The following is a 12459-nucleotide window of genomic DNA, read 5'->3' on the forward strand; positions in this document are numbered from 1 at the left end:
GGCAGGGGAGCGTCCAGACTAGTGCGCTGAGCCGACAAATAGCTGATCAGCTGTTGGTCGGCTCAGCGCGGCAGCCGTTTATTTAAATCGTCGACGGAGCCATGTAGTCTAGACGTAACCTCAGTGTTTGATGTAGCAGGATCTTACCAGACCTGCTAAATCGAATGTTGGAAGATCAACCCCCAGAAGTGTAGACTCTGCCTATGTAGACAGGAGGGGTTCTGTGCTCCCCACCGCCCCGAGATGCGGTAGCTAGGTCAGTGGGACAATTCTTCCATTGACTTAGGACTGTCTACACTGGCTGTTAGGTCGGCTTTACTACGCTGCCTGGTAAGGAGGGTGCATGTGTGTGTGTATGTGGGGGGGATTTTCACACCTCTGAGCGACATAATTAAGCTGATTTAATTTTCTAGTGCAGACCAGGCCTTAGGTAGCAGCATTTATACCCATCTCCAGCATCCGGGCTCTGCATGGGACCGTCTGCCCCTGACTTCCCCAATCCTTGAAAATGCCCTACAGGTGGGCAGAGCCGTAGCAAGCAGGCATCTGACGTGGGCTCTGTGGAAAGTCTCTCTATGGAAGCTACGGCCGGCGCTTTTCCATTCGAAATCTCCTTCCCCTCCTGAGCCTTTTCCCTTGGAGATCGGGGAAGTGCTGGGGAGTTTAAACCATCCCTCCTGAAGCGCTGCTAACCTTCCCTTTCCAGTTGTGTGAGGGGCACGGAGAGTTCACATCTCTGAAAAGGTCAAGCTTCCCCCCCATCCCAATCTACAGCCCTAGGCAGCCCTTGCAGTGTGAGAGCTGCCACAAAAGAAGGCAGCAGCTAAAATCAATCGGAACACACTTGCTGCATTCTGGAGAGTGCTGGTGCCTTCCGGTCATCTTCTAGCCACCCCCACCCCCCACACTGCGCAGAGATGGGGGCCTGGCTGACCCTAACTGTGCAGACCCCAACTGGGTCACAGACAGATCTCTTTCCTGCTCGACAGGAGAGGGAATGAAGCACCCACCCCAGCACATCTGTAATGAAGCATCCCTTAGAAACATTGGACCTAGAGACGTTCCAGAGCCCCCAAAGTATCCCCCTACCACAGCAGCTGCGGTGTTCAGGGAGAGAATAATTCCTCTCCCCTGCGTTCTATTCGTCTGTTCCTTCCGTTCTTTTAATGTCTCTCTCCCCAGCTCTCACCGCCCTTCATCTTCCCTTTTTCCTTCCCTCAGTCCCCCTCCCCGCCAGTCTCTGTAACCTGTGGCAGATAAGAAACACATCAAAGACCTCGGATAGCCTGTTCAGGGTTGTCATGGGAACGGGGAGGCAGCGGCAGCTGTAGCTTTTCTTGTCCTGGTCTGCCCATTCTTCTTGTGAGCACTGATTTCAAAGGAGACCGTCTCCATCGTGTGAAATGCCCAAGTGAGCCATTCCGGCCCTTTCCAAACCCTGGCCTGAAAGCTGTCTTGCTGAGATCAGATTCAAAGGGGTCTGAGAGCCTCTGCTTCACCACACACCACGGAAATCACCTGTCAGGGAGGTAGTTTTCAACGAATCCCACCTTTCTATTCCTATTCATGATGACCTCAGAAGGGAGGCGAGCAGCCTTCTTGTGGGCTAAACCTCAGATCCTGCCCGCTCAGAACTCCCAGCATACCTGTGGCTTTCTCTTGTCGCATGGAACTCTCTGCTTTTTCCTGCCCGAAGAAGCTGTTCCAGCTGACACCAAGTAGAGTAGCTTGGCGGCTGCTCTAGCTTGCACCAAGGGTTGACCGAGCCTCCAGCTGTCTCCAGATGGTGGGGGAGCAGAACTTAGCCAAACGCCACTGGTGTTCCCCACTTCAGTTGCAATGAGTGGCGTTGGGTCACACCTGAATCTCGGTGGCCAATGGAGTTCTTCCAGGGAACAAATGGAGCCCACGGTTAAGGCGCGGCAGAGCTCCGAATTACTGGGACAGTGACACAAACTCATCCTGAGGCTAAAGCGGGGGATGTTGTTGCCCTTTGTGTCTATGCAGAAGGCAAGAAGCTGTGAATTACAGCGAAATCTCTCTGGCAGCGTGCTTGGTCCGGACTTTTCTCTCCAGCTCCTCTTGTGCCCTACTTTTCGTTGCCTTGGACTCGTTGTTCTAGCAGGGGCTCTGCATTGAGATTAACGTTGTGTTCTGCCGTGAGGCACACAGGCACAAATCTGAAGGGTTTATCTCACTTGGCCAAACTCCAGTGAAATAGGAGCCCAAGAAGAATTAAAAGGTATAACTAGGCTCAGACAAACAGCAAAACAAAGTGCAGGCTCCTCTGTTGAAGGGGTCAGTTGCGAGGCCGACAAAACATGGAAAGCCGTGCTGGAGCCGTTATATACTCCCACCTGGGAATCTGGATAGGATCTTTCTATCTGCTGGGCTTTATTTCCAGCTGCAAAGTTCTTTCGTCTTCGCAGCACAAAACGCGCATGCATGCACATACACGTCCAGCTCCGGGCCCCTAGGACCTGCTGCAAAGCTGCCCTGCACCGGATTATATGGGCACAGTCACCTGACCGTGTCTGGTGATGGGGCCCAAAGGTGGACAGGAGAGTGCTGTGTGACTCCTCTGCAGCACTGGAGAGTGCTGTGCTCAGGAGAGGAGGCATTGGAAGAGCATCCTACACACCCAAGGGTGCCCTGGGGTTTGGGGAGCAATGTTGGAAGCCTCAGCTCTGGGGCGGTGTCCAATGTTCCTTTGAATGTTTCCATCCATGTGCGGCATAAATTTTGTTATATGCACCAAGGCCAGTGCAGATGGGCACCACTCATAGACACACATGCTGCCAGCTGTGGGCGCTCTGCTGATCAGCTGGGCAGCACCAGAATCTCTCCTGGGTGGCCACCCATGCTCTCAGCTTACAGAGAATACTGGTGTCATACAGGAGATGGGTGGGAGGAGGAAACAGCAAAGCTGTGGCCCTGGAAAGGTAGGAGAGCACCCTACCGAGCAGCCACTGGGGACGGGTCTGGAACCCTCCGCTGTGGGCTTGATTTGCAGGAGAGCCCAGGGCCAGATGTTTAGCTGCTGAGCAATCATGCCCGGGGCCAGATTTTGCAGCCCTGGTGACACTCACCGCTGGGCTTTCAGGAGAGCTCAGCACCCACCCAGCACCCAGATCACTCGAAGATCCGGCTACTGGTTCCTGGCCGAGCCAAGCACATTTGCAAACCTGCCCTGTGTGGCCACATATGTGAGGACAGAGTGTCCAGGGGAAATGAGTCGACTCCGCTGCCCATGGGGGTGAAACGGGTAGGAAAAGCTCTTACCCAGCAGCTTCTGTGTGGGGGCGGGGGATCACTCCTGGATCTCCAGGCTCCAGTGCAAGGAACCAGCACAACGGGTAGCAGCTACGTCCTGTATGTAACAGGACCTCGGGGCAGTGACACTGCTACCGGCTCCTGGAAGAGTCCATCCGACTTGGACAACAAGGCCCAGGCAGCGCTGGCATATCCAGTGTGAGGATACCCAGGGGAGGTCTAGCGGATGTATCCCACCATCCAGGCCGGCACTGGCCCTTACCTGGAAATCCGCTAGCCATGGCTGGGGCTCCGGGCTGAGCTGGCACAGATCCTGGAGGTGGGCTTTGCGAAGGGGGTTCTTCCCCAGGGCTGCACTCGGGTCGCTGGCTGTGGGGACCCTCTTGAAAGGCTGGTGGTCAGCGATCTGATTGGTGCTGTACACCCTTCGCCTGGAGGAGGCTTTGGGGTCCAGCCCTGGTCGGAGGAAGAGCTAATCAGCAGCAGTACCAATGTTAGTCTGGCCTTTAGCATCCCGTCTTGGGCAGCAGAGAGTGGGAGACCCCTTCCTCTAGGCGCCCTGCCCTCTCACGCTCACCCTGACCCCAGAGAGGATCGCCCAGGCTAGGAAGATGGGCCTTGGATGGACCGGAGAGAAACCAGAGAGGGGGAAGGACAATAGAGAAACTTGCCCTTGGGTCCCAAAGGAAAAAAATCCTCCCCACTGCTCATACAGGGGGTGGCCCTGGCATTGATGGGTCAGGCTTCGGGATACAATACGTGACCCCATGTAGACTGACGTCCATAGACCTGCTTTCATCCTGAAGGGTCTCTGAACCCAGGGCTGACATGCAGCCCTTCCTGGGAGGGGCCACGGCCCTGACCGCAGAACACTGCTGGAACTGCAGGGGGCCAACAAGATTAATACCCTTTCTCTTGAGAAAAGCACTGGGGGCTCTTTTGTGCCCATGAGGTCAGGACGTCGGTTTTACATCTGCCCCCGACTCCCCTCCCCTTAGCGTTGAGTGTGACAAGTGGCAGGACCGGTTTGAAAGTCTGAGGAATGGCTAGACATCAGTCTTCTCGCAAATCTTTCCCATCCATGTGTGGAATAATTTTTTATGTGTCCAAGGCACGTGCCTGACCCTTCTCCCTCCCTTTGTGGAAAAACCAGGATGTGTTGTGTCCTCAGAGAAATACACCAATCCGGCTGTCTCGTAAGGGGATGGGATCCAGTAAAATCCTGCATCTGGAATTGGAATTTGGCCTAATCCAAATCTTTCACGGGGTCTCAAAGAGGCCTGCAAGCCATTTCATGCAGCTGGTTTTGGCTTTGTAAGGGAGTGTAAACACTGCAATAATAATCCCAGCCCAAAGCTCTTGGGGGAAGATGGGTTCCCAGTTTGATTCCCAGACAAGTTTGGATAAAGCATCCAAACCCCATGGATTAGCTGAGCCTTGTGTAGTTAGTTGCCACCTCTCCAGAGACCCCTGTCACTTTCTTGTCTGAAAGCGACAGTCGCTAAAGGTGATGATCGGGAAGAGGAGGGGGTGACAGGACTGGGTTTACAAGGAGAAACTGACCGGTATCCGTGTCAGATTCTCTGCCTGGTTCGTCACCAACTTCCAGGAGATCAGGGGTCCGCTCTGAAGGGAGCCCCCCCTCTGAGTCCTTGGGGCAGCTCCAGCTGTCCAGGCTGGCTCCCTCTTCCTGGGAGTGAAAGAAAACGGAACTGCCTGACTCCTGGGAATGCATCATGCTGTAGCGCCGCCTCTTGTCCTGGGGAAGAGAGGAACTGGGTTGGGCTGCTGCACGCGCACTGCCCTGCTGGGCTGGAGGGTTCCTGGTGTGCACTCCCCTTTATGAAGTGCCTTGTTACCCAGTGTCTAGCACCCTTGCCCCACGCCCCTGCTCTCCTCCCCCATGGTCTCTGAGGCCTCATCCCTTCACTTCCTTCTGCGTCAGGCCATTGCAGCTGGTAGTTTTCAAGGCTACTGACTCTTGTCAACTTGTGTTACCCTTGGGAAGCAGAGGAGAAGAGCAAAGCGGGGTCAAACAACCACCCCACCGTCCTCCTGCACATGCACAGCTGACCCATGGGTGGAATTGGGACAAACCGTTCAGCAAGACACCCCGTCTGACGGCAGAGTTTTCTATGCATGCAACAAGCATGTCCCAAGAAAGACTCAAGTCAGGGCCACCGTGGCCTTGGTAGAGCAGCCCTGCAACAGCGAGTGGCTACAAAGCCAGGAGCTGCTGCTGGCCAAGCTCTTAGCCATGGTTGCCACAGTCACATACAGCCACGGTCACTTTGTGACTCTACTCTGAGAGAAGTCTCCACACCGGGGAGTGTGTGACCGGCTCCCCCACCATACCCCATATATACACACACACACAGTGTACATGCACAGACACACCCATGCACACTAACACCCCCCCACACACACACACAATGCACATGGACACACACACACGCACGGATCCACAAGCAAACATGCACAGGTGTACCCCATGCATACTCATGCGGTGCACTGCCCGTGTGAGAGAGGTTACTTACAGTTCTGGGGTTGGAGACGTACAGGGATGTGTCACATACAATGCCATACCCCACCAGCCGGTCACCAGGGAAGAGGCAGCTGGCACTGACTGGGGAGATCAAGACCTCGGTGGTTTCGGGAAAGACCCACTCCACGGTGACATCACTCAGGACAGGGGCCATAGCTTTCTTAAGCGACTTGATCATCTGGCGGAACAGAGCACAAACCCATGTGGACTGTCAAATGGCAGAGGGAGGGTGTTGTGAATGATGTGCATGTGTCACGAGTGGGTGCAGTGAGCATGGGTATGCATGGACGCCTGAGCGTGCCAGCATGCAATGTGGGGGTGGGTGTCAGTGTGCGGACGTGCCTGGGCATGTGTGTCGCACAGTGATGGTGAACAGACCTGCCCCCCTGGATTTCAGGTTCTCCTATTGCCTGTTCCCACGTGCAATGAGGTTTACAGGATTGGTCAGAAAAGGCTTTCCTTGTCGACCGATCCCCGTCTAGACTGCCGCTTTTTGCCGGCAAAGTGCCACTTTGGCAAAAAGTGGCGGCCATTTCTATTCAAATGAAGCGCGGGATATTTAAAGCCCCACTTCATTTTCAATAGTGATGTGCCTAATCTACACCCCTCTCTCGGCAGAGGGGTGTAGTTTAGACACACCCATAGTGTGGAGTGTGCTCTAACTTACTGGAAGGTGGCTGGCTAACTGGGGAACAAATCACTGTTCTCACCAGCAGATGCTTTGTCACTAGCTTCCTCTGGCGACACGAGGCACCATGGAAGAGACAGTGTTCCCTGTAAGCTGAGTGCTTGTGTGGCCGCTCAGGAGAGATTCCAATTAGCAGAGTGCTCACAGCTAGGTTTGTGTTCCTCCAGGTGGTGCACATTTGCACATGCCTTGGTGCATATAACAAAAATTATTCTGCAAATGGATGGAAAAGATTAAAGGGAACATTGGAGATGACTCCCATGTCCAGCTACAGTCACCTCCACACATGGCTGTCAGTGGATTGAGCCATTGCCTCCTAGGCCTCTGAGGCCACATTCTTCTTCTTCTTCTTCTTCTTCTTCTTCTTCTCCTTCTCATTAATTATTATTATAATTATTATTATTACTATTGAAGCAGGAGCCTTAGGGCCAGGAAGAAGGTGCTGGACAATCACATAAGAACAGCCATACTGGATCAGACCAAAGGTCCATCTAGCCCATTATCTTGTTTTCTGCCAGTGGCCAAATGAGAATGAACAGAACAGGGAACCATCAAGTGATTTATCCCTGTCACCCATTGCCAGCGTCTGACAGACAGAGACCAGGGACACCATCTCTGGCTCTCCTGGCTAATAGCCATTGATCCATGAATTTATCTAGCTCTTTTTTGAACCCTGTTATAGTCTTGCCTTCACAACATCCTCTAGCAGGGAGTTCCACAGGTGGGCCCTGCTCTAAAGAGCCGATAATTGACTAATAATCCCTCTCTCTTCATCTTTAGCCCTCAGACACTTCCCAAAGGGGGCCAGTATTATTACCCCCGACCTTGAAGACAATAGGTGGACATAGACAAAGTGAGGAGCATAAGGGGGCTATGAGACATTACAGGTCAGGGTCAGCATGATGGGCACTGGTGTTAGCACGCCTGCTGCCTGACTTGTGCACTCTGTCCATCACCTGCTCCCCCTTTCCATCAGGCACCTTAGGGGCGTGCCCAGTGGGCATTCTGCCTGCCCTGGTGTGAAAGGCACCGACCCCATTGGCTGCCAGACGGCTGACACAAAGCCCACCAGTGACCCCTGCTCAGAGGCAGGTCTGCCAAACCAGCACATCATCCATCCGCCTTCTTCCCTCGTCTTTTTGCCAGGCCCAGCCCAGCCCCACTACAGGAGAGCAGCTTAGGGTGCCCCCGTCTAGCCTTGCTGGGGTGCAGAGAAGCCTCCAGTCTCCGGGACACCTGTCCAGGCTGACCCAGGCTCTGAACCCTGCCCAGTTTCCCCCCACCGGTGGTGGGCAGAGGGGAGGGAACCTGGGGCCAGTACCTTTGGCTGCAGCCTCTCCCCCTCCACCAGGAATTCTGCGCTCCCCCTGGACACGGCAGCCAGTCCACGCACCAGCCTCCTGCAGGCGCCCTGCCCAATGCCAAAGCTGAAGCACCTAGGGAGAGATGGAAATTGAGGGTGCAGGTTAGGGGTGAGGAGTCTGGGAGTGGGGGTGGGCAGAGCAGGAGGCCAGGTGTAGGATCAGTCCCCCACCTCCACTAAAGCTGGGCAAGGTATTAGCACGGCACAGCCCCGGCTCCCTTTGACCTCCACGGGAGCCGCAGAGACTCAGCCCCTCTGAAACCAGCTGCCAGTGAGGCGCCCAGCTGTGCTCAGCTTCAACTCCTCAGTCCCGGTCAATGGGGTGTGGTGTAGTGTTAGTCCCTTGCTGGTTGCTATGCGTAGGCTGTGGGGGACCCCCACTGGCAGCTGTCTGTAAGCACGACCCAGCGGGGGGGGGGGGGGGGTGCCTTACCGCCCCAGGGCAGTGGCTAAAACCAGTTCTACAAGTTAAGGGAAGAGGCTGAACAAAGGAAGTGTGTGCCAGGGGAAGGGGCAGTTTTTTGGGGCTGAAGCCATGAAAGAGAGAGACTGAGGAGGAAGCTGAGGTTGTAAAGGCCCAGTCACCCCCATCTCAAGGGGGCCTGAAGCATCCTGGCCTTAATTCCTGTAACCAGATGACATCTGTGCTGTGCTGTACCCTGGGGAAGCAATAAACTCCCCCTATTCTACTGGCTGGCGGAGTCTGTGCCTGCGGCTCCGGGGGTGCAGGATTGGGCGGAACACCAGCTCGGTGGGATACATGGGGTAGCTCCCAAAGGTCACGAGGGCTTGCTGGGCATTTGTGATCCATGATCTACCTCCTCTTGCCGGCTTTTCCAGCAGCTCGCTCCCTGCTGGATTACAATCAGCCTGCTTGTGTATGGTCCAGCCGTCTGAGTCCTGCGGCTGATACCGTTCAAGGCTTGGTGATTATCTCTGCTTGGGACTCCAACAAGGCTCTCCTGACCTTCCCGGCCTTTCTGCGAAAGGGACCTTTCCCTTTGCTTTTTCTCGCTTCTGGTTGGAGCTGTGATCAAGCGCTGGCATCCGAGCGAGGCAGGAAAAGCCGTGGGGGTGAGCAAGCCCCTCTGCAGCCAGGAGCCTGGCTGGTGAAGGGCAGGGAATCGCCAGCCACGCTGCATTGGAAGAGCTCAGCTTGGCTCCTGGGGGGACCGTACCCCAGTGCACAGGGAAGTGAGCCGCTGGGATGCGAGAGGGTGGGAGGCAGGGGCAGGAGGCAGGGGAAGTTGCTCGGTGCTCAGCACCGTTCAGGATTCATCCCCGTCTGTTTAAGATACGCTCGTGTCTTGGATCGGGGGGCTCCGGTGCAAAACTAATGCCACCTCCCCCGGGAAAGGATTGTCTAAGGCAGGGCTGGGGAACTTTTTCTGGGTCGGAGACCAGAAAATCGGTTGGGGGCTGCGAACAACCGAGAAACGAATTAAAACACCCCTCACCAGGGTGGGCTCCCCAATGCTGGGAGGCGCCCTGAGCCTCAGGGGCTGGATCCAGGCATGCTGGGGACTGTAACCCGCCCCTGGGCCTTGGGTTTTCCGCCTCTGGTCTAAGGACTGGTGAAGGGGAAACCAACTCCCCCAGCACCTCATTCCTCTCTGCTCTTCTCCAGCTCTGCCTGCCTGGAACACTGTGAGCAATTACCCCTCCGGGCCTGAGAGCCTGGCAACTGGGCTGCTGCTGCCCGTTTATCAGGACCTTCCTCCGCCTGAGGGAGGGCTCCAGGGGTCCTGCTGGCCCCCCAGGCAGGGAGGGAGAACTGGGCACGTGATGGACGCAAGAATCTTTGCACGGGAAACTGATCATCTGTGCAGCGTCCTGCCCCGCAGGAAAGGTCGCGGTGCACAGCCTCGTGCTCCAGCTACTCCAGTGTCCTGTCTCTGATGGGGGCCAGCGCCAGAGGCTTCAGGGCAAAGTCTGACTCCCTCCAGAACACACCTGACTTTGCAACCCTGTGTCCTGGCCAGGGTAGGGGAAGGGAGAAGGGAATCCCTTCCTGGTTCCCGGAAGGTGCCCTCATCTCAGGGAAGCCCTTGTGGTTTCCTGGTATGAGCTGAACTGCAGATCCTGTTATTTATGTCCCTTCACAATGGATTCAGGGCTCAGCTATACTTGGAAGTTAATCAGGATCAAGGTCGAGTATGACTTTAAAAAGCACTTACTATTGCTGAGAGCTCTACATGCAGAAAAGCTCTTAGTAAACTCACAGGGACAGTTGCTTAATTGCATTTCCTAGCCATTCAAGGAAATCTCCATCAACATTAACATCCAGCGCACGCTCCATTCACATCTTACCACCTACACACCACGCCCCTCAAACACTCACTAGCCCAGGAGTAGGTCTGGGAAACTGGATGCTGACGCTTAACACTTTTCATACATACCCGAGGCGCCTCTTCTTAAATGTCTGATCCTTTTTCTAAAACCATCCCACGAGACGTGACTTAATGATATTGTGGCAAAGACCTCTTAGGAGTAGTTGTGTTGGTCTGTAACTTTTAAAATAACTTTTAAAAAATGAGTAGTCTTGTGGCACCTTAGAGACCAATAAAGATATATGTATAGTATCATGAGCTTTCGTGGGCAAAAGCCACTTCCTCAGATGAGATTGAAGAAGTGGGTTTTGCTCATTCATGATACTAAATATATATATAATCATAGAATCCTAGGGCTGGAAGAGACCTCAGAAGGTCATCGAGTGCAGCCCCCTGCCCAAAGCAGGAGCAACCACAAATAAATCATTTCAGCCAAGACTGAGGCTATGTCTAGACTACATGGCTCCATCGATGGAGCCATGTAAATTAGTTTATTCAGCATAGTCAAAGAAGCGGGGATTTAAATAATTCCCGCTTCATTAAAATAAACATGGCCGCCACGCTGTGCCGACGATCAGCTGATCCAGCACAGCGCGGCAGTCTAGATGTGGCACGGTCGACAAAGGAAGCCTTTGTCAACCGCTCCGGTAAACCTTGTTTCACGAGGCATACCGGAGCGGTTGGCAAAGGCTTCCTTTGTCGACCGCGCCGCGTCTAGACTGCCGCGCTGTGCCGGATCAGCTGATCGTCAGCATAGGTGGCAGCCATGTTTATTTTAATGAAGCGGGGATTTAAATAATCCCCGCTTCTTTGACTATGCCAAATAAACTAATTTACATGGCTCCGTCGACGGAGCCATGCAGTCTAGACACATCCTTAGGGAGGACATTTCACCACCTCCCTAAGAAACCCATTTCAGTGCTTCACCACCCTCCTAGTGAAATAGTTTTTCCTAATATCCAACCTAGACCTCCCCCACTGTAACTTGAGACCATTGCTTCTTGTTCTGCCATCTGTCACCACTCAGAACAGCCTCTCTCCATCCTCTTTGGAACCTCCCTTCAGGAAGTTGAAGGCTGCTATCAAATCCCCCATCTCTCTTCTCTTCTGCAGACTAATAAGCCCAAAGCCCTCAGCCTCTCCTCATTGGTCATGTGCTCCAGCCCGCTAATCATTTTGGTTGCCCTCCGCTGGACCCTCTCCAATGCATCCACATCCTTTCTGTAGTGGGGGGCTCAGAACTGGATGCAATACTCCAGATGTGGCCTCACCAATGCTGAATAAAGGGGATTAATCACTTCTCTAGATCTGCCGGCAATGCTCCTCCTAATGCACTCCAATATGCTTTTAGCCTTCTTGTCTACAAGGGCACACTGTTGACTCATATCCAGCTTCTCAACCACTGTGATCCCCAGGTCCTTTTCTTCTGAACTGCTACGTAGCCCGTATATATACATATATATATATATATTTGTTAGTCTCTAAAGTGCCACAGGACTACTTGTTTTTTTTAAAGTTGTTTTGTGGCAAAGACTTCCATGCATTCTCTTTGTGTCACATACATACCATGGATTTCCTTTAAGGGGCTTCACACATGTCAGGTTTTCAGAATATTGGATTTCTATGCTGCCCTGAACTGAAAGGACTGCACGGAAGACGGTTCTTGGGTCAATCCGGTGAGCAGAAAACACTAGGAAGGAGGCTGCTCAAGGGAAAATCCCAGCCCAATGTTGCTGTCTCAGATTGTCTGGATGACCTTCCAGAGAAACACCTGTACTTCTGGGCTCCATTCCAAACCCTGCTTCTACAACCTGCCGTCCTGCCTTTCATTCTGGGCACAGGATGACTGAAGTGTAAGGTGGAGGCCTGCTGCTACCACTGCCTCCGAGGCCCCTACATGCTGGTGTTTTGCCCCTATGCCAGAGGATCCCTGCGGTATCCGCACCTGGTGGAGAAGGAGTGGTTCCGCATCAGCTCAATGACCTTCCCGGTGTTGCTAACGGCTCCGTCGGTCAGCAGGAAGATCAGGCGCGGGTGGCCCCGGTGGATGGGCTGCCGGATGATCCACTTTAAAGGGGATAAGATGTTGGTGCCGCCCATATCCGCCCGGATCTTCTTGATGCTCTCACACGCAACAGCCAGACTCTCCTGCAGAGAGAGCAGAAGACCCCACTCGCCAGAATCATTCAGGTCAATATGATCAGTGCTGGGCGCTGATATGGCACTTTTCCTCTAGGGATTCCAGAGCGCCTTCTGGAAT

General features: G+C 54.0%; 1 protein-coding gene across 3 annotated transcripts in view; it reads right to left on the reverse strand.

The window, feature by feature from the left end:
• VWA5B1 (von Willebrand factor A domain containing 5B1) overlaps nucleotides 1-12459 on the reverse strand; it is a 75244-nt gene that overhangs the window by 22725 nt on the left and 40060 nt on the right. For all 3 annotated transcript variants that reach the window (XM_075906395.1, XM_075906394.1, XM_075906393.1), the window contains exons 12-16: nucleotides 12145-12347; nucleotides 7828-7942; nucleotides 5811-5996; nucleotides 4837-5032; nucleotides 3536-3729 (exon numbers count right to left, since the gene is read on the reverse strand). In XM_075906395.1, the coding sequence (XP_075762510.1) occupies nucleotides 3536-3729; nucleotides 4837-5032; nucleotides 5811-5996; nucleotides 7828-7942; nucleotides 12145-12347 (894 nt within the window). The remainder of the gene's footprint in view (nucleotides 1-3535; nucleotides 3730-4836; nucleotides 5033-5810; nucleotides 5997-7827; nucleotides 7943-12144; nucleotides 12348-12459) is intronic.

This window comes from Pelodiscus sinensis, chromosome 23 (assembly GCF_049634645.1).
Source record: "Pelodiscus sinensis isolate JC-2024 chromosome 23, ASM4963464v1, whole genome shotgun sequence".
Classification (NCBI taxonomy): domain Eukaryota; kingdom Metazoa; phylum Chordata; order Testudines; family Trionychidae; genus Pelodiscus; species Pelodiscus sinensis.